We start from the raw sequence: 22,181 nt of genomic DNA on the forward strand, positions 1-22,181 counted from the left end.
CCTGCTTCTGGCAGCTGCCGGGCAGTGCCGAGGAAAGGGAGCACAGCGCCCGCCGAGGGCAACCCAACAGCCAACACCACGTCCAGGAGGAGCGGGCCGTCTGGAGTCTCTCCGCCTCCTCCGGACAGATAGAAAAATAGATCTGTACACGTGTCTGAAAAGCAACGCAGTCCTGCCCGGCCGCTCCCGCTGCCGCCTAACTGCCTCTCCCTCCCCGCCTGCCTGCCTGCCTCCCTCCCTCCCGCCCGCGGCCGCGCCGTCTAGGAGGAGCCTTCGGTCTCCGACGTGTGCAGCTGGAGGAGGCTGGCGCTGCTGGCGCCGCCCGTCGTCTTGTGCTTCTTGAGCAGCTGCGTGATCTTCTCGTCGTCCGAGTTGGGGTCCAGCGGCTTGTTGTAGTCGTCGTCGTCTTCCTCGTTCTCCGACGCGCCTTTCAGCCGCTCCGTCTCCGAGTCCTGCTTCTTCTTGGCCGTGGCCATCTCGGCCGCGTGCTTCTTCCGCCACTTGGTCCTCCGGTTCTGGAACCAAACCTGGAGGGAAGGAGCAGAGGTTGGAGACCCAAGCAGAGAGGAGGTGGAGAGGGATGGATTACCTTCCCAAAGTCATCATCTGACGCTAGTTTATATGCAAAACCGATCCGGATTAATCAAATTCGGATCGGGTATTCATTAACAAATCCGGATTGATCAAATCCGGATCAAGTATTCAATCAAATCCGGATCAAATATTTATTAATCAACCCGGATTCATCAGACCAGGTTAATTCACCCTAAGTGACTAGAACTACTTCTACAAGGAATATTTATGTACCACTCTTCAACCCAAGTTCTTGAAATGGTTTACATAGAAAAATAAATAAAACATAAATAAAATGTGATGTTATAAATAAATAATACATAAAATAAGAAGCCCTAGTTCTCTAATTTGCATTACTTATCATCACTGACAACTGGCATAGGAAAAAAGGAATCGTCTGCTATAGGCCATCAGACATAGGACTAACCACAGGATCCCACACTAGATTTTCTGATCCGAAGTGATATAACATCTCCAGATTCTGTATTCCAGGGGCACAGATTACAATCTTACCCATCTACTCACCACAACCAACCCCCACGCAGGTAGGATTAATGGGGAGGGGTTGGATAAGGTTGAGCCTTCCTCCCACACTCTCCAAAGATCCACACTGACCCACACTTTCCATTTCGTTTTGCTTTGCCCCAAGTGCCTCTGGCAAAAAGGCAATATGGACATTTTAAAACTAAACTAAACATCGCACAGCTCTCCTTCACGTGCATACACAGCACTGCACCCTTTCATTTTGTATTTACTCTGGAATAGCATGCCCAGGAATGGGTGTGTTTGTTTACTACCCATTTATAGCTTGCCTTTCCACCAGGAGTTCAAGAAGGCAGTGTACATGAGATTCCCTGGTAGTTTCCCACTCCGGCTTTGTCCGAATTCAGGCCTTAACTTTCATTCAGTTGTGCCTTCAGTTGTGAGGATAATACCCATTCCCTACCCATGCAAGATCATCACACTTCCCAGTTAATTAATCCAGAGTAACTACCACCCTTTGATTCCATATTCAGGATGAATGCAGACAGGGGCGTAGCAAGGTTGGAGTGGGCCCAGAGACAAGATTTTAAAATGCCCCCCCCCCCCCGAAGCTCAGCTCATGAAGTAAAGAAATCTTAAATGAGGCTGAATAGTGGTAACAAAAAGCATAGTAAAATTATATCTATCTATTTCTGTCATCTCTATCATCTCTATCTCTCTATATATAGCATCATCCTAATTTTTTTTTTTTAACAGGTTGTGTAAATTGTGGATGATGCAAGTCAATTAATGGTACTAGAGAAAGACATGCTGTTCTGGTAGCTCCAGGTCTTAACACTCACATCAATTTGGGAGGATGAATACAACTGAAGGAAGCCCGGGCGGGTGTGCAGCTGGGGGAGTCAATCATGTGACTTGCCTCGGGGGGGGCCCAAGGCAGTGGGCCCCCAGACAACTGTCTCCCCTTGCCCTATTATAGTTAACGCCCCTGAATGCAGACTACCAATTGACCACATTTTCTGCCATGGCCAAGCTACTTAGCCATCAATATTCATGCAAATGTTGTGTGAGCCTGAGGTTTTTTTCCTGCCACACATGCTAATGTGTGGTGAAGGTTGAGGGACTTGTCAAGTGGTAACACTTTCCCTCAATTATTATTGTTGTTGTTGCAGCGTGGTGTAGTGGTTAGAGTGCTGCACTAGGACCAGGGAGACCAGAGTTCAAATCCTCATTCAGCCATAATACTAGCTGGGTGACTCTGGACCAGTCACTTCTCTCTCAGCCTAGCCTACTTCACAGGGTTGTTGTGAAAGAGAAACTCAAGTATGCAGTACATCGCTCTGGGCTCCTTGGAGGAAGAGCGGGATATAAATGTAAAATAATAATAATAATTAATAATAATAATAATTAATAATAATAATAATAATAATTACAAAAAGCAGCTTTACTGGGAACAGCCTATATTTTGCAACAATATCTATAATAACCAACAGTATTGATGATAAAATTCAGCCATCCCAGGTCCTTGGGAAGGACTCGATGTCTGGATAAAACATACCAGTCAATAACACCTGTCTGACTGTGTAAACAAGAAATAATAATAAAAATAGAGAGCCAACATGGTGTAGTGGTTAGAGTGCTGGACTAGGACCAGGGAGACCCGAGTTCAAATCCCCATTCAGCCATGATACTAGTTGGGTGACTCTGGGCCAGTCACGTCTCTCTCAGCCTAGCCTACTTCACAGGGTTGTTGTGAAGAGAAACTCAAGTATATAGTACACTGCTCTGGGCTCCTTGGAGGAAGAGCAGAATATAAATGTAATAATAATAATAATAATAATAATAATAATAATAATAATGCAATTTCTATACTGCCCTTCCAAAAATGGCTCAGGGCAGTTTACACAGAGAAATAATAAATAAGATAAGATGGATCCCTGTCCGCAAAGGGCTCACAATCTAAAAGAAACCTAGGATAGACACCAGATAGAACAGGGAGCCATTTTATTTCTTCATTTATATCTATGTAAACCACTTTGGGAAATTTTGTTGGAAAGAGGTATATAAGTATTTGTTGTATTTGTCGCATTCATATTTGTTACACTAGCACGGCATGAGAAATCTTGCACACACTTAAGAACTTTGCACATGACATGCATACACTTAGGAACTTTGTGGAGCTACAGGAAGCTGCCCAACTTGTAGCGCTACCAGAGCACGTGCACAACAGTAGTCATGCAACACAAGGTGCCATGTCTTGAGCCCAGCATTCGTCTGGAACAGAAACATTTGCCTTTGCGGAACTACTTGGCATCACATCCTTGCACTCGCGCAACATCTTTGCACAGGTGCAGAACTAGTCGGGATGTCAGCCACCTTCTCTCGAAGCCTAACCTACCTCACCGGGACATTGGAAGCTGCTTTATTCTGAGCCAGGCCACTGGTCCATCTAGCTCATTGTTGACTGCACTGACTGATAGTGTGGCTTCTTCGAGGTTTCAGGCAGGAGTCTTTCCCAGTCCTATGTGGAAAGACCAAGGACTGAACTTCTGACTTTAAGCAGGTCATCATGCAAAGCACAGGCTCTACTACCCACCTCACAGGACAGTTGTGAAAATGAAATGGAAGAGGACCACCCATGTGCACCACCCAGAGTGTGCTGGAGAAAGAATCGGATAAAAACTGTATGAATACATCAGTAATTCCCGTTAGAACCCCCACTGCACCACGAAGCATGCGCGGAAAATAAACACCTGAAATAATTGTGCTCAAGGCAAGAGAGTTAAAGGATCTTATCCCTTTTCATCCCTACACCTCCACTGCAGCTGTGGCCTTTTTATTGCTCTTCAAACATCCTGACTGCATAGGACAAAGTAGTTAAAGTGTGTATAAATCTGTGAAATAAAGGAAGCCACTGGGATTCTTCCTAGTTTTGAAATTTTAACAAGGTTGATAGTTGAGTCATTGTTAAACAACTTTGAATCTGATTTACTTTTTAAAAATTTTTTTTTTAAAAAAACAGAATCATGTCAAATTCTAAGCAACTGAATTCTGAATAATTTTTCAACCAATACTTATTCATCCAGAGTTGCTAACAGTTATTTTCAAAGGAGGAGAAATCAACTACTTAGACCAGCCTTGCAAACAGGGTTACAAACTTACTAGCCCACAAATATTTTTTCTAGCCTGTCTTGTGGCTCAGTGTTAGCTTGGAAGAAGTGTACTTAAAATAGTTTTAAAAAACCCAAAACCTATGGCTATAGCCAAAAATATTAATTTAAAAATCATAGATTTTAATGGAAGAGATGTAAGCATGTGGCTTACACTCCCATTGATTCCAATGTGACCAAAAGGTGCTTAATTCTGGCCAGACCATGTCTCTGGGTACCTTCCAACTTAGCAGAGCTTTCTTTGCCTGATCACATGAAGGCAATTATTATTCCCACAGCTAAGTAAACAAGTGTCACGATGGTTACAGTGTTTCTGTTAAAGGGTAGCACTGGAGACAGCTTAGTGCTGGAGATGGATCCAAGAAATTCTTGTGTGTGTGTGTGTGTGTGTGTGTATATATAGGGAAAGAGTCATTGCGCTTTTTCCTGGTAGCCACTGGTGCAACCTGAGATTTGTTTTGCATCTAGCAGCATCTAATCTAATTAACAATGAAATCTTACACAAGGGTAGTCAGAAGTTAACTCCACTTCTTGCTAACCGGAAAGCATGCATAGGCTCAGTGCTTGAATCTTGGGAAAACAGGCAGAGGACCTTAAGGCCTAGACTAGAGGCACATGCCTCACCCTCTGAATCCCTCCCCACCATCACCCACCACCACCATCCCTGCAATTTAGCCATATTATGCCCCATATTTATTTATTCATTTCATTTTATTTATTCAATTTTTATACCGCCCTTCCAGAAAGGCTCAGGGCTTGTAGCTTTCTAAAACGGTGAGATCATTCACACAACCAAAAACTGTGTTCTTCCCAGGTTTCGGAGCTGTGTGCGCGCCCAGTTTTTGAATGTGTGGAAGCAAGGTAGGAGGGAAAGCTGCCCAGGTTTTCTTCCTCCCTTGCTTCTGCATAATCTTTCTTCTGCCCAGGTTTTCCTCCTACCTTGCTTCCACACAACCAAAAATTGGGAGCACACACAGCTCCCAAATCTGGGGTAGAACACAGACTTTGATTGTGTGAATGAGTGCCTTCTCTAAGGGGGCTGAGAGATATGATAAGGACAGAGGCGCTCTTACCCCCGGACCTTGGGAACCCAGCCCGTAGCCTCCAAGGTCAAGGGGGGCCTCCTGCCACTGCTGTGAACCCTCCTCCCCACCACCGCGAGGCCAGACTGCCGATATTCTAGCTGCCATGTGGGAGGCTGGGGGGTGAGGCGAGCAGGTTTCCCCTCCATGGTGGCAGTGAGTGGAGCGGGAGCGGCCGCTGAGCCTGGCTGTCCAGCTCAGCAGCCTCTGAGAACTGTGAGGTGCTCGGGTGCACCTGCGCAGTTAGAATAGATTGTCGCAAGTCTTGCGGCAGGGGGAGAGCCTCATGGCATCTGTGGTCCAGGTGCCCAGATTGCCTAGATGCACCACTAGAAAAGGGAGCCAAGTTCTCCCCACTCCACCCCTCCAATTCAAATAATGCATAGAATGGCAGTGTTGCTCAACACGATGGCTCCTGCTTACAGGCTTTGGGCCTCTTCCATCTTGTCCAGCTTTTGCTCTTCCCACCTGCCTTCCTGCTCTGCTTAACATTCAGCATGATGAAGACTTCTGGATAACTCAAAAGCTTTCTCACTATTTTGTGCTATTTTGGTTAGTGCTAATATAAGAAGATGCTGAAAGGCATCATCTCATATTGTGCAGGAGGAGGCAATGGTAAATCCCTCCTGTATTCTACCAAACAGGGCTCCGTGGTCACCAGAAGTCGACACAGCGTGACAGCACAACTTACTTTAATAAAAGTATTACCCAACTGTGCCTGTTTGGATTTTCTTCTTCTTCTGTGGACCAACATGGCTATCCATGAACATAGTGAGTTAAAGCATAGATACAGGGCTGTCCTTAGGGCAGGGCGAGCAGGGCAAGCACCCGGGGCCCCACTCTCTTAACCCCCATTAGAATTAACTGGAAGGGGAGCCCGCTCTGGCTGATTTGCCCCAGGCCCCACACCCTGCCAGGGCTCTCCAAGGACAGCCCTGCATAGATACTTTCAGTGACGGGTTCTTGAGTGTGCACGCAGAAAAACCAGAAAGGCAGTCCCTTGACCACCACCAGACTGATCCTCCAACTTGGTGTAGTCATTCAAGAACATTAGCAATAGCAATAGCACTTACATTTATATACTGCTCTATAGCCAGAGCTCTCTAAGCGGTTTACAATGATTTAGCATATTGCCCCCAACATTCTGGGTACTCATTTTACCAACCTCGGAAGGATGGAAGGCTGAGTCAACCTTGAGCAATGGAAGGCTGAGTCAACCTTGAGCCCCTGGTCAGGATTGAACTTGTAACCTTCTGGTTACAGGGCGGCAGTTTTACCACTGCGCCACCAGGGGCTCATTAATCTGTTTCCCCTCCAGCACACCTCAGCCTTGCTAGATTCAGAGATGTAGATTTTGCTCATTCATTTGGAGGAAAATCCACAATGTCATGTATGTGATATTAGGAACATAGGAAGCTACCGTATACTGAGTCAGACTATTGGTCTATCTAGCTCAGTATTGTCTACACAGACTGGCAGCGGCTTCTCCAAGGTGCAGGCAGGAATCTCTCTCAGCCCTATCTTGGAGAAGCCACAGAGGGAACTTGGAACCTTCTGCTCTTCCCAGAGCCGCTCCAACCCCTGAGGGGAATATCTTACAGTGCTCACATGTGGTCTCCCGTTCAAATGCAACCAGGGCAGATCCTGCTTAGCTAGGGGGACAAGTCATGCTTGCTACCACAAGACCAGCTCTCCTCTCCTGCACTCACACCTCTCCTCTCCTGCCCTGACATATTGTTGGTATTTGGATCATGTCCACTAATGTCCACAGATTTTTATACTAGGCGGTATAGAAATTCAATAAATTCAATCAATCAATCAATCAATCAATCAAGTATTCTATTGGCTTGTGGATCTATATCTAAATTAAGGTCAAGTACCTGGATATTTGGTTCTGGAAAAATGTGGGACCAAGACACCTGTCCACAGTCTAGTTAAAAGGAAGCATTTGAGTGTAAGCCAGTTTACACACCTGGATGGACACCTGCTTGCTTGGGAATCAGTGCTACTGCACTTAATAGAAATTTTGCCTATGAGATTTGTACAAGAGAATTTCCAGGAAAATTATCCCGGGGACCAAATCTGCTTAAACCAAAGTAAAGTTAATGCTTATTTACCAAGAAAAAGTTACTCCTCGCCAAAGTTAGCACAGTCCTGCCCATAGTTATCAATCATGCTATTATGGCCATTCAGCTATTGAGTTTCAACCTTTAATCAATTCACTGGTTAAATTAGTGTTTTAAAATTGAAAGGTACCTTCCATTTAAAAATTAATTAAAAATTAAAGGATGCTTTTGATGAATTGGGATATATAGATAGATAGATAGATATAGATATAGTTGTAAATATTAGTATAAAAACCATGTGGTGAGTACCACTTAGAAGAGCATTCCCCTCCTCTCACATGTTGGAGAAAACATTTCTTCTGAGAATGTCATGCATTTATTGTTATTTTTTGACCACTATATATGTTCCTTTAGAATTACTGTTGTATTTGCATGCAAATTTATGCAAATTTAATGCTTTAGTCAATTGATTAATTAATTAACTCCATATGATCAGTTGATGTGAGATTTGTTTAATTGAGTAGTTACTACTACACTACAGAGTTTTGAATATGCCTTTATGGCTCCAAGTTCTTTATGTATTTCTTTGCTTAAAATATTTATTCTCCTCTTTTCCTATACACTACAAAGCAGCATCACAGAGATGCTTCTAGAGGAAAGTTAGTATTAAGTTAGCATTATCAATATTCTTTCTATTCTCTTTAAGTTGTTAATACTGCTGTGGCAGTTCCGTAAGGGAGTTATTGTTTTCCCCATAAAGCCCTTATTAGTATTGGCTATTGGGACTATCGGCAGCTATGCCTGAACCACATTACTCAGTTATGGCAGGAACCTCAGTGGAACCTGTCTCCAAGTGATCATGTAGCTAAAGGTGGAATTCACATCCAGTGGAAATTTGTGCAAAGTAACAAACTTATCAGGAGGTCTCTCTCTCTCTCTCCCACCCCCCCCCCGCCTTTTAGTTTCTGCATTACTACTGCCAACATTATATGGCATTTCTACTTACAAAAAGGGTTTGTCTTAGATTAGCAGTGTATTTATTTATTTAATGTGCAGGACAATCCTTTGTTTACTCAGAAATAAATCCTATTAAGTTCAGGGCTTACTCTCAAGTAAGAGTACATAGGCATTAGCCATTGGCCAGTGCAATGCTGTGCAAGTTTACTCAAAAGTAAGTTCCAGTGGGGCTTACTGCTTTGTAAGTGTGCATAGGATTCAGTAGGAGTTTGCTCCCATTTATGTGTTCCTAGGATTACAGTCTTAGGCTAAAACATTATGCACACTTACCTAGGAGTAAGCCCTTTTTGAACATAATAAGACTTGCTTCCAAGTAAACCCAACTACCATAAATGTGCTATTTACTGCCAAGCAGCTGTTAGTTTGTATGCTAATACAGTGATTTCAGGGTGGAGCAAGAATCCTGCAATTTAAGTGGCCATCCTAAACACACTTCCCAATCCAGCAGAGGAATCTTCCATGCATAACCTATAATCTGTCTCCCACACACATCAGATTGTCCATCTGAGCCCTGTGGGACTCGTTTGATGTCTGGTGGTGTGCATTTGGATCTCCCCAACTAGAGCTACTAGTTTGAAAAACTGGGAGGTGCATCCTACCAGTAAGTCAACAGGACTTACTTCCAATAAGTCAATGGGACTTACTTCCAAGTAAATGAGGTTAGGATTGTGCTGCTATGCACTTCATTTTTATTACTGCCATGAATGTTACTGGCAGTCAATCCATCTTCTATAGAATCATTTACATGCACAACTAGTCTGCATTGTTTAATTAACTGAGTTGACTATTCATAATAACACAGTGTACATACTTCCTTTATATCAGGTGAAATTCTGTTCCTATTACTGTACAAATATGCTGCATCAAATCCCACATTCAGACATTGTGAATAGCTGTAATTAATGTTTAGTTGCTACTCTCACCTGGAATCATTTGAACTAATAGTGTATGATTGTCATTAACATTACTTTAGTATCAGTAATTGTTATCTTTTCCATAATTATTGTTGCTGCTATAAAAGTGTGACACCAGATATTTGTAATGTTCCCTTGCTTTCATTTTACATTCAAGGATAGGAGCATTCATTTATTGTTGCTACCTTACATAAAAACAATCGTTTCTTCAAACAAACTGGAGCTTTTGTAAAATATAGTCATTATGAATAAATATTGACATAATATATATCCAATATTAGCAGAGGTATGTTTTAAGGCAATGTATTGCAACAAATTATTTGAACTCTCATTATACTATTAATAATAGCAATAAGTACATTCTTGTACTTAATTACAATTTAGTAATAGCATACAATTCGTAATTACAATTGATAATAGCATACAATTAGTAATAGCAATAAGTACATTCTTGGCCCTTTTATTGCTGTTACAATGGGATGGTTTGGCTTAACCTCTCAGCCACATCCCCAAACAAGGGCAGATTCAGGCTGAAATGCTTGTTAATTCAGTTCCCTTCAGTGGGACTTACTCGTGAGAAAGGTGCCCCTTTGGCTGCTAACTGAACAAAGAGTCACCTTTCAAAGAGGTGATTCTCTTTATATTTCGTAGGAGGAGAGAGCAGCTATGCCCGTCCAGCCTCAGCACAACATCCCTCCAGTGGCTGGTGGTGGTGTCTACTTTGTGTTTCTTTTTAGATTGTGAGCCCTTTGGGGACAAGGAACCAACTTCTTATTCTTTTTCTTTGAATACCACTTTGAAGTGTGTGTGTGTGTGTGTGTGTGTGTGTGTGTGTGTGTGTGTGAGAAAAAGTGGAATGATGATTATGATGCATTTTTATATAACTTAGGAACATAGGAAGCAGCCATATACTGAGTCAGATCATTGGTCCATCTAGCTCAATATTGTCTACACAGACTGGCAGCGGCTTCTCCAAGGTTTCAGACAGGAATCTCTCAGCCCTATCTTGGATATGCCAATGAGAGAACTTGGAACCTAGATGCTCTTCCCAGAGCAGCTCCTTCCCCTGAGGGAAATATCTCACAGTGCTAACACTTCTAGTCTCCTATTCATATGCAACCAGGGCGGACCTTGCTTAGCTAAGGGGACAAGTCATGTTTGCTACCACAAGACCAGCTCTCCTCTCTTGTGAGCAACTGCATTTGCTCACACTAATACCCCCTTACCTTTTCCTCCCACATCCCTTCCCTCTCTTCTCTCCCCTCAGTCAAACTTTAAACTGTAACCTCCTTGGGGCACAGCACTGTTCTTTTCTGTCTTTCCTGCAAAGAGCCTGGTGCACTGATCGTGCTGTATCAACACTAACAACAACCACGCACACGATCCAGCTGTTTTTTAAAAGCACTTTCAAGTGCCATTTGTAGCAGAGGTGAGCATGTGCACTGCTTACCTCTCCTTTTGAAATCAGTAGCATGCAAAAGCGCTAGGCTTCTGTTGGATCTGCTGCCCAGTGATAGCAGCTGGTTAACAGGAGTGGGTTTGTTGGTAATATCTTGATGAAACGGATTCCCCCCCCCCCTAATTTGATTACCTTGGTGACGTTTTTAAGTTTTTGGAACGGGTGTATCCAAACCAGGGCTACAATCCTGCATACAATTCGGCTGTTTAAATCCCATTAAAATCTAAGGGATTTAAATAGCCTAACGATGTGTAGGATTGCTGCCAGAAACGTTGCTCTGTGCATTAAAACCAGGCTTTGCATAAAGGGTGGACTGCATTATTTTAATACATTCTTGTTTTCTGTCAAACTCCGCATGCTTTTGTTTTCTTCTTTCTCCCTCCTTATTTTCTGTGGTCTCCCCTCCGTCTGCTTGATTTCTTCTAATCCAGACGAAAGCCGCGTGCATTAAGCTTGACTGAACGGCCCCCATCTCTGTACTGCATGTGTAATTCAAGGTGAAAGCCCTCGTGCTGTGCTCAGAGCTGAACACCCAAAGACCCAAATGGGTTGCAGCGGGCTAAAAAACCTAGACTGGGCTGGGCGGGGGGACACTTTGCAGCAGCCTCATTTACATAAATTATAGTTCTTCTTTTAAAAAAGACGAAACGGGGTTGTATGTTTGTTTCGCTCATAATTAATACACCGATCTAACTAAAGTTCGCCTTCAAGACGCTCCTCCGACTCCAGTCTGGCTTCCTTTTAAATCGACCATCCCGGTTCAGAGAAAGTTAGTCCCGTTTAAAGACCTGCCATCCTATGCTCGCTGGCGGACTGAGGGAGGCTGCAATCCTCTCTCGAACCTATAGACGGTCGGTTACTCGAAAGTAGGCCCCACTGATTTCAGTGGAATTTACTTCCAGGTAAAAGATGCATACGATGCAGGCTTTATTTAGGAGCGAGCCCCATGGGGCAAGATTATGATTTGCTACAGAAATGTGTCCGCCTCTCAGGTTCCATAAGTCTCTTGTTCTTTTTGATTAAAGAGGCAGGGGCTACCCCTCTGGAAATAGTCACCGTTGGACACCTCGGGACTTACTCCAGGGTGTGCATACATAGTACTAATAGGTGCGCGTCCTACTGAAATCAGGGGGATAGTTTAATACAGAAGATTACAAAGTCATTAAATCCAGAAAAGAAAAAGAAAAAAAGAGTCGCGTTTAACGGGCATTGAAATCAATGCGATTTATGTTAGTCTTGCGGTTTACTTTTTCTGGACTGGATGTGTTCATAATCAGGATTTTACTAGCCAAAATTCGTTTTCCCTTTTAAAACTATATCTCCTGATTCAGTGAATTCAGCAAAACACTTCCGTCCCTTTGCATTGGCTGCGCCCATATCATCATCATCATCATCATCACCACCAGTAGCAGACAGTATTACTATTAATCCACTTACACCCCACTGTTCCGATGTAAATAAAATAAAACAAAACAAAATAAAACAAAAGCTTGATTCACCCTAACCATTTTTTCTTCTCAACCTCACTGCAATAAGTGGATGGACTCCTTGCTTCTATTGTACAAGGCGGTGCTAATTTATTCACAGCCTTTTCGACATATTTACAGTGACAAATTAGGGTCTCCAGATAACTCCGGGAAGAAGAGACAATCTATAATGGGACACACACACACACACACCCTCCCTTCTCCCTCTCCCTTCCTCGCTCTCTTTCTCACACACACTGTTAAGACACTGGTTCCAAAGGACGTCTAGAGATTTTTCCGTTTGGAGTGGGGGAAACAAGCAGGAAAAATGCACGGTACCCTCCTCTAATCCCCAATCAACTCCACTTGACAGCTCGCCTCGTTTTCCATTGATATCCACAAATTCAAGGGGGGAGGGGGGCCTTTGTGAGTAATCTTATCTACTTGTATGCTTGTTAACTCCATTCTCATCCCATTCAGAGAAAGGTCTCTTCGGTTCACACTATTGTGAGGAACTCCGAGGTTCCAGACATGCGCAAAAAAAAGAGGAAAAAAGGGAACTGGAGAGAGCCACGATCCAGCCACAACTCGGCACGTTTAGCTCTTACGGATCGCGGAGGACTGTACCACAAGCACGTGCTTCATTTTCCTGTGGAAGTGCAGCCCGATCCTGGGCGTGTTTACTCGGAAGTAAATTGCTACTGGATACACTAGGGTTGACTCCCAAGTGCACTTCAATACCATGCTTACTCAGAAGTAAGCTTCACTAAGTTCAATGAGACTGACCTAGGAGGAAGTCGTTTTAAAACTGCAACCTTAATACTTCAGGGGCTCGGTCGTCCCTATACTAAACGCCCTGTACGCTCGTGTGTATTGTGTATATGCGTGTGCGCGACGGATTTTGAATATAAAATTGACGTTTTTGAGTAGACAATCGCCTCTTTTCTTGTTAAGACCGAACAGTAGGACCCACAACTCAGGTACACCAAAGCACAACAATGTAAACTCACTGTCATACAAACTGCGGTCCCATTGGAGTCAATGGCAAAACTCTGCTCTCCCTGACTAGTGCAGCAGAAAAGAACACCGACATCCTGACAGTTTCTCCGCTAATTACCTAGGGCTGCAATGGTTAACAGGGCATTAAACAGCAGCACGAGTGGCTGCGATCCACAAGTCATTTCCGCTCTCGAGTTGCCCCACTCATATCACAATGACTACACTGGGCTGCAGGTCACACACATTTGCACACTAGTGCCAAAGAATCGCTTCTCTCCCCGCCATTCATTCTCACGCGTAAGGCCTTTTGACCTCTAGGCGCTATTTCTAGATAAACACCCCTTTTAACTCACTTTGAAATCGGCGAGGCTTACTCGAGAGTCCGGGTTGACAAGAGGGTTTTTTTAGGAGTCCTTAACGGCCGTGTGGATCTGGGCCTTTAAACATGCCCCTCTCCTCCCTCAATCCTTTTAAGAGTGTTTGCATCTCTTAATGCATTCACCTAAAAGTATTTCCCTTTCACGATTCTCCACAGCATTTTCCTAGGAAGAATTAAATGCCTTCCGTTTCAGGGCAACTTATTTCCAAGCAGGCAAGGTTGCTCACCCGGCAGGAAGGGGATCATCAGAACGAACATTTAGGCTGCACCCTATGCACACTTCCCTAGTAAGTGAAATGGGGCACTCCCCCACCCACCCACCCACCCGCCTAAGCCTGCCTAGGATTGGGCTGTCGGTGCTCTCATGTAAGGCTGGAGGGATGCTCCCTTCACATCGACGAGATTAGAATTGAAGGCCGCTTGAATACTGACCATTGCCACAATTGTCACCAACAATAATGACGACGATAGCAATAAGAATCGTGATAATTTTGTTCTCTTTCTTAAAAGATCTGTACCTTATTTCCATGTATAACAGTGAAGGCAAAGATTGCAACTTTTGAAATCCGTGCAAAAATAGTTAGGTTTACACGGACAATAATGGGGCCAGTGCCGGGCCAATGTCCTAGTCTGAACAAGAGGAAACTGATCTGAAGGGCGTGCCCGATCCTTTTTGGTTCCATGTCGGCATCGCCCAGCCAGACCGAGCAGGCAGAGTGCGGGGTCGGTCCTTATCTGACCTGATGCTCTCACCTTGACTTGACTTTCTGTCATCCCCAATGAATAGGCGAGCCTGGCTCTCTCCGGTCCGGCTAAATATTTCGTTTGCTCAAAAGTCTTTTCCAACGCGAAAATCTGCTGGCCGGAAAATGTAGGTCTTGTATGTTTCCTTTTGCCGTCTTTATCCAGCAAAATTGAGCCTTGATCTAGAAAAAGGGCCAAGGGGAGGGAGGGAGAAATATTGGATTTTTAAAAAGGAATGTTTGTAAACATTACATTAAATTAATTAAATCTCTTCTTAGTGACTCAGCGAGGACAGGGGAAATATCTGCAATGGGAAACAATTTAATCGGTACGATATTTGTAGCAATGCGACGATTTGGGGTCCTTTTGTTTATTGTTTGACTATCTGAATTCCAGAACAAGTTAAAATCACACTTAATAGGAACTATTTTTAAAAAAATAGGTGGATAGTTATATAGACTGGAAAGAAAGAAAGAAAGAAAGAAAGAAAGAAAGAAAGAAAGAAAGAAAGAAAGAAAGAAAGAAAGAAAGAATGTTTATAGTGTGGTTACTAACTTAAAAAACGCATTTATTTTAGGCTAAAGGTCCTCCATGGAGAAAAAAGTAATAAATAACGAATCAAAACAATTCTTTAAATGTCTCGGATTATAGGGCATATGAAGTATTTCACCATACCCTGAAATAGCTTAAAACGATTCCAGTACACGGGAATCCGCCGTTTGCGAAGGTTGTTTCATCTAAAAACACTATCCAAAGTGCATACAATATAAACGTCACTTTTTTCCTTTAAAAAAAAAACCCTCCAAAAAAGAAAAGAAGGGAAAAAGAAGCAGAAACAAACAAAAACGCCAATAGCGGTTCTTTCCTAGCCATGTTTATCCAAAATACATTAAACTAGATTTACTTCCGAGTAATTTTGCGTACAATTTTGCGTACAAACAGCTCAAGCCGTTTGTTTTACAACTGCATAATTACGGGTTTTGCAATTGCTGCAGCCACATCCAACAGCACCAGGAAAAAAGAAGCTCCACCTTCCCCAAACCTCTGTACCCTCCGAATCCAAGAAAGTAGTTCGTGACTAAAAAAACTTTTGTCCGGCAGGCATCTGGGGAAGTGCAGGTTTTTACCCGTAAAGAAACAGGCCGCTCGACTGCAATTACAGGAAGGGATCGGGCTAAGGAAGCAGACATGTATTTAAAAATCTGTCGGAGAAATGCAGGGAGGTGGAATACGGAGCGCCTTATAGGGGAGGAATTGCAGGGCAAAAAGCTACCCGAATGACAGCAGGAGGCAACGCCTCTGGCTCTCGCCGCGCCGAAGGCAGACAAAACAGCGGCGGGCAAAACACAGGAGCAGTATCAAGTTAATGCCAAGGAGGAAACGCAGAAGGCCTGGCCTGGCTCGATCCTGCGCTGGTGTCCTCGGAAATGAGCCCCACTGAATTCAGAGTGGGCCTAATTCCTAAGGACGTGCGCGCATCGAAGGCAGTTTTTATGTGGCCTCAAAGAGTTAATGAGGAGTGAGGGGGGTTTCTTTCTTTCTTTCTTTCTTTCTTTCTTTCTTTCTTTCTTTCTTTCTTTCTTTCTTTCCCCTTTTCTATTCTGGCCCTGTAAAGATGCTGCACCAAGGGTGGCTTGCCGCTCCCCACTACCCCCCACCCCCACCCCAGGATCGGAAGTTTGCCTCGAAAGCGCTTCCCGAGACTGGGAATCCACTCGAGGCATCTCCCAACAGCAGAATCTTTGTCTGGGCAAATACAGCCAGTAGCTTTCAAATTCGGATCATAAAATGCCATCGACAAAATACACGCGATTCCTCCTTTTAATCTATCCCCGAGACCTTTGTAAACAAGCGCAACTTCTCTAGTTTGGGGGAACAGACCGGGTGAAGGACGCTTCGATCTCAAACCGGGGCGGGGGATGGGGAGAAACACAGACGTGGGGGGCACAAGGCCTGGGATCCTCCCAGGATAAACGATGCTCAGGTGGTGGTCCTGCCCCTCATTTGGCCAAGCTTTCCACTCCGTGGTTTGGGGTGGAGTGAGGGCGGGTTACAGCCAAGAGATCTGTTTAATGTCCGGGTTTAGACGGAGGGGGGGCGGCGGTGATTGAGGTCTCAGTGCCCAATGGAAGGGCTGAAGAGAGTGGATGAGAGGGGGCACTGGAGATCACTGGGGTTCCCACTTGTAAGGGTTGGGCTAGAAACAGGGGCTTTGGGTGGGAGGAGGCTGGAGGGCCCAACCTGAGGAATAGCTGTGCGTGTGCGTGCGCGCCGGCGGCCACTGGAGGGCTTAGGGGGCACTGCTTGCTATAGGTATAGGTAAGCTATAGGGAGACAAGAACTAGCTAGAGAAGGGTGACGGTCAGCGGGGCCAAGAAGTACACACTGGGACAAGACGCCGGGAACTTAGTGGTGTGGGTGACTCAGTGCTCCCAGATTTGAAAGTGGGATGCGAGGTCGGAGGGCATAGCGCCTAGTGGTGAGATCTGGGACTGGCTAGAGAAGGGAAACTTGGAGTAGGCAACGTTGGGGGTGAGGGGCTTAGCCAGGGTCTCAGCGGAGGCCTCTTGGAGTGGAAAGGAAACTGTCTTCGACGGAGGAGGAGAGGGAGGGGAGAAGTAGCGCAGGCGGTACTCACGCGGCGTGCAGGCGAGTCGCGCGTCCCTCCAGGGGGGGCTCTGCATGACCCCCGGCCAGAAGATGGGGGTCCTGCCTGGCAGCTCGGCCAGCGGCTTGGGATAGCGGCCCACGGCGGCCACGGCGGCGGCGGCGGCGCTGGGGCTGAAGTAGAGGCCCGGAGGGGGCGGCGGGGGGCTGAGGCTGCTGAAGCGGGGCAGCCCCGCCAGGAGGCCGGCGGCTGGGGAGGCGGAGGCCGAGGAGGAGGCGGCGACGGAGGAGGAGGCGGCGGCGGCGGCGGTGGGGGGCATGGACGGCCGGCTGAGGATGTCGTTGATGCCGTGCGGGGTGGCGGCCAAGAGCTGCTGCGGGGGGGAGCCCAGCGCCGACAGAGCCCCCGCGTGGGGAGGCTTGAGGCCGGCTGGCGTCGGGGAGCCCAGCGGCGGGGAAGGCGAGGCGGAGGCCGACGAGGAGGACGACGACGAGGAGGAGGAGAGCGAGGAGGGCCCGCTGGGGGCGGCCGCGACTGCCGCAGCGGAGGGCGGCAGAGAGTACGCCGCCGCCGCCGCGGGGTACAGCGGGGTCTTCATCTCGGCCATGCTGTGCAGGGCGGCCAGGGGCGGGCTGCTGAGCAGGAAGGCGCTCTGCCGGGGGGTGCCCTCCATCTGCCCTACCGCCAGCATCCCCAGGCCGGACGGCCGGGCCGGACTCCTAGGGGCTGCGCCGAGAAGACCCCCGCTCTAAGGGGCCAGCGTCCTGGTTTGGGAGGGGGCAGGCGGGCGGGCGAACAAAGAAGAGGGGGGCTCCTTCGGATCTGGGGCGCTCGGGGACAGAGCACGAAGAGGCGCCCAGGTCTAAACACTGGAGGAAAGGCGGGAGTGCCCTGAGGCGGGAAAGGGCCCTGATCCAGCAGAGCTGCACTCGGGCGATGCCCAGCGGAGAGAACCTGGGAGTGGCGAAGAAAGGGAAGTTTCTTACTCTAGAAGTGCAAACCGCTGTTTCCTGGTGCTAGGATACAGGGAAGGGGACTCTCTGCTTCCAGAGGTTGCTGCTCACGAACTGACCAGAAGGGTGCCCTGGTGTTGGGGTCTGTGGGGTAAAGAGTGCCTTCTTTCAGTAGTGCTGAGCTCCTCCTCGGATGCCAGGATGAATACCCTGGCTGCTATCTTCTTGGAGATTCTGGAAAGTGGGATTCGAGATACCTTTAAAGGACGTAGGCCCCCAGTTGATGGTTCTAGAGGGAGGGTGCCCAGAAATGAAGCATTCAGGTGCAGGTTGGGGGGGGGTTCTTGCTTTAGGGAGTGCACCGCTGGGAGCCCTACCTAGTCCAGACACTTCTGAGGGGGCAGAAAGAGTGAGTGCAGCAAGGGAATAATAGGGGGGTCGTCGTCTGGGCACAAGGTGCTAAAGAGTACAGATCGTGCGGGTCTTTAAAAGTACGGAGATGGTTGTCTTTCTCCAAGGGAAATGGGCCTTCTTTTGAGTTCTGAGTTTGGAGGAGTGTGTGTGGAGGAGGAGGAGGCCACCCTTCTAGAGAATGCCACTAAAAACTAGGCAGCTAGAATTGGGGGTGTATCCTGGCAGCCTACAGTGCTGCCACCCCACCCCACCCCAGGGAAATCCCCTAAGAACTGGGAGGAGGGAAGAGCAGAGGGAGCTTTGAGGTGGGTGGCGGGCTTAAGGAATACTAGAATGCCAGATAGCGAGAGTGAGGAGTGGGGTCGGGCGGGGAGTCTTCCAAGTTTTCTCTCCTTCTTCCTCCACTTCGCCAGCATAAGCGGGTTGACCAGAGCAGCGTTCAGATCTCGTGTCTTCCTTTCCCCCCGAAAAGTGTCGCGTCTTTGGCCAACCCCGCACGTAGGGCAGAAAGCAAACCCGCACGATAAAGGCCCCCTTCCAGGGAAAGAGCGATTCACGCGTCCCAAGAAACTCAGCAGTCGCCAGGCAGGGCTCAGGACGGGGTGGGCGCAGATTCCCAATGCCAGGCCGGCTGGTTAGTCGATCAGCCGAGGCTTGGCTGCACTTCTCCGCGCCTGGAGGACGCCTTCAGCGGACCCGACAGGCTCCTCTCTCCCTGGGCACGAAATCTCGACTTCTCCCGCGCAGCCCCCGCACACTGCTCAGCGCGCCGCCTGCAGAGCTCTCCTTCCTCCTGGGTCATGAGTAATTTGTACGCCTTCTCTTGCTCCGTCGGCCGTCTAAACGCAAGGCAGTCCGGATGCGCTCTTCCTTCCTCGCCGGTCCGCCAGCATCGCCGAGGCTGGACGCCTCTATTTTCCCCGGGTCATCCTTTGTATCAAAAAACCAGCCCCGCTCACCTTCCACTTATCTTGCTTGGCTGGGATATTTTGGCGTGCCTTGTCTGCCTGGTTCTTTCCTTTTCTCCCCGCGATTCTCTCTCTCTCCCTCTCTCTCCCTGACAGATCAGACACAGCCCCTCAAAGGTAATAAAACATTTTCATCACTCCCTGTCTCCTTTAGCTATAAAGGGGACAAGACAAGAACTTTGGAGAGGCGTCAGTAAACAGTCAGCGGAAGGAGGGGCAGAGCTGGGCACCAGACTCCGATAGGACCTGCCTCCTTTACGGGGCGAAATCTGGAGAGCGGATCGCCGCAAGCCAAGCCCGCCCCGCCTCCCTCCCTCCCTCTCACTGAGCTAAGGGGCGGGGCTGGCCGAGGGTGCTCATTTGCATATTGAGCGCGGAGCCTGTTGAGTCCGAGGCTAGGCACTCGGACGGCGACCTGGAGCGAAAGAGGGGAGCGGGGACACACAAAGCGAGGGCGGGGGCGGGGACCTGAAGAGGTGGGCTGGAGGAGGGAAGCGCCTGGGCAACGTAGACATCTGCAAGCGAAAGCCAAAATAAAACGAATGGGAAGAACCTGCATTCTTTCCCTTTCCCTTTCTTCCAACTACAGAGTCCGCCAGCTCCCAAGGCAGCGTCAGCCCATCGCCGGGGTATCTGGTCTCTATTGAAAGAGCTATTCTTCAGTGCCATATGGTGGACACCCCCCTCCCCGACTATTGTAGATGAATTTGTTGCTCCTTAAACAAATCCAGACAGAGAGTCCGCCCCCGCTTTTCTGAATGGAGCCCACCCACCCCCTCTCCCCTTTCCGCGTTTTAACCCTCGTCTGTTTAAGCGGGGCTGCGGGCGGGGGGGGGGCTGCTCGGTCAAAATAATCATGTTTACCCCATATGAACTGGAAGGATGTTGGCGACCTCAGGCAACTGCGCGCCCGCGTTTTGTCTCCGAGGCCAGCCTAAAAGTGTCTGCTGGTTGTTCCTCTGGAAGTTTTGTTTTCTTCCTCTTCCACCCCCAGCCTCACCACCCTGCCCTCTTCTCCGCGTTTGCCGATTTGTTTAGACCTCGGCATGGAAACTAAGGCTAGCAATTTGCGAAGCCAAAACCGGTCGCAAACACAACCAAGTCTACGAGGGGGAGGGGGAGGGGGCAGGGACACTAACTATTCCGAAAGCGGCCGATCACTGCTTTTATGTCTTAAAAGCACTCTAAACCTACTCCCAAGTAAGTGTGCATAGATAGGATTGCGGCCTTAGGGGCTGCCTCCTCCCCCGCTTTCGCAGATTATTAACTACTTTTCATTTTGCAATTTCCAGTCTCAGCCTTTACACACATGCTCGCGCCTTCCTCATCTCCCCTTCAGATCTCTCTCTCTCCCACCCCCACCCTCCGTGTGTGTGTGTATGTATATGTGTATATGTGTGTATGTATACACAAACACGCTCTCATTAAAGAACTCTGTAATGATGTTGCTTATTAATAGAACACGTCCTGTGGGTAGGGGTGGAGATGGAGGAGAGGCTGCTTGAAATCCCACCGGCTCAGGCAATCCGTTCCAGCCGCTTTCCTAAAAGGACTCTCTGCTCCCCAAACGAGAGGACAAGGATTTCTGCAAACCTTCCACAACACCCAGCCAAAGGGAAAGTGATGCTCTTTTTAAAACTGCATCGCTTTCAGTGGCAGCGTGCGAGCCTGTAAAACATGTCCTTATCACTTGCCATTGCCTGGATCGTGCCCTTTACTGTTCTCTGTGCGCAAAGTTTTACTCAGGACCTTCTGAGCAACAACCCTCTTCCATACTAATTGAAATGGATTTCGACAGGGTCCCTATTGTTATTAGCCGGCGGCCAATTTAAGCTTTCCGAAGCCGGTTGAGGAAGGCTGCAGTTAGCCATCCGGTTCAACAACACATTTACGAGTCTCAAGGGGAAACAGCAACAAAACCACAAAGTAGCACCCGCGGGTTCAGAACTCCTAGACGCCCTGCCGGATTACGGTCCCTGCTGGATTAAGGGTGGGAGAGCTGTGGGGCTCTTTTTGGAGCAGCGGAATACTATATTGCTATTGTGCAATATAGTAACCCCTTAGGAGAGACGTCTCCATCCTAAAGAGGCGCGCGTCGGTCCCACTCGCTTTTCCAGGGTGCCCCAAGAGGCTCTCACAGTCCTAGTGATCAAAGCCGAACAGCCGAATCTGCACATTCCGAACAGTTTTGATGCACGAACCTTTAGGCCCTTCGCAAAGTGGAGGAGAGAGGCTGGAGACGGACCTTGAACCACTTCAGAACACAGGAAGCTGCCTTCTACCGAGTCAGGCCATTGGTCCATCTAACTCCGTGTTGTCTACACTGACTGGCAGCGGCTCTCCAGGGTTGCAGGGAGGCGTTTTCCCCAGGCAGCCCCATCTGGAGATGTCAGGGAGGGAACTTGAGGTTGGGACCTTCCGCATGCAAAACAGGTGCTCTAACACTGAACGACAGCCCCAACTCCCTTAGGACAGGCTACCTTTCGAAATGGATTTGCCCCGGAAGAGGTCACCTTGTAGGTGTGCTGAGAGGCTAGGCCTGGTGTAGGCACTTCGGCTCCCAATCCCGTCCTACTTTAAATTACCGTTGCCTTATCTTTGTTCTGGAGGCTCTCTTTCTTTGCAGGCTTTTTTTTTTTTTTTTAACTTCTTGGGGACCGGGGAAGCGAACTAAGACTTGCGGAACGATTAGGAGAAGATTTTCCGAGGTAAGACAGGTTTGCCTGCTGTATATCGGAACTCTAAAACTTTTTAGGACTGCTACACCTTTCCACCTCCGTCCTAGGCAAGGCTCCTGCACAGCTCCAAGACAGGCAGCAACCCAACAAGTGAAACTTTCTATATGTCCATGCTGGGAAAGCTTCACCTGTTGAATTTCTACCCTAG

At 47.5% G+C, this 22,181-nt stretch overlaps 1 protein-coding gene across 1 annotated transcript; it reads right to left on the reverse strand.

Moving 5' to 3' along the window:
- Positions 1-255: 255 nt before the first annotated feature.
- On the reverse strand, positions 256-19,444 carry NKX6-1 (NK6 homeobox 1). The gene is made up of 3 exons (XM_053256502.1): positions 16,991-19,444; positions 14,362-14,534; positions 256-527 (listed from the first exon to the last, which is right to left on the reverse strand). Exons 1-3 carry the CDS (start codon positions 17,649-17,651, stop codon positions 261-263), a joined length of 1,101 nt encoding a protein of 366 aa, XP_053112477.1. The 5' UTR covers positions 17,652-19,444; the 3' UTR covers positions 256-260.
- Positions 19,445-22,181: the final 2,737 nt, after the last annotated feature.

This window comes from Hemicordylus capensis, chromosome 5 (genome assembly GCF_027244095.1).
Source record: "Hemicordylus capensis ecotype Gifberg chromosome 5, rHemCap1.1.pri, whole genome shotgun sequence".
NCBI lineage: Eukaryota > Metazoa > Chordata > Lepidosauria > Squamata > Cordylidae > Hemicordylus > Hemicordylus capensis.

What these genes read in the sequence shown, in the direction of transcription:
- NKX6-1 (XM_053256502.1), bottom strand. Translation starts at nt 17,651, where the DNA reads ATGCTGGCGGTAGGGCAGATGGAGGGCACCCCCCGGCAGAGCGCCTTC. An exon ending in GCGACTCGCCTGCACGCCGC is followed by an intron (nt 14,535 to 16,990) that starts GTGAGTACCGCC and finishes CCCTTTTTCTAG; the next exon opens with ATCAAGGCTCAATTTTGCTG. An exon ending in TGACAGAAAGTCAAGTCAAG is followed by an intron (nt 528 to 14,361) that starts GTGAGAGCATCA and finishes CCTTCCCTCCAG; the next exon opens with GTTTGGTTCCAGAACCGGAG.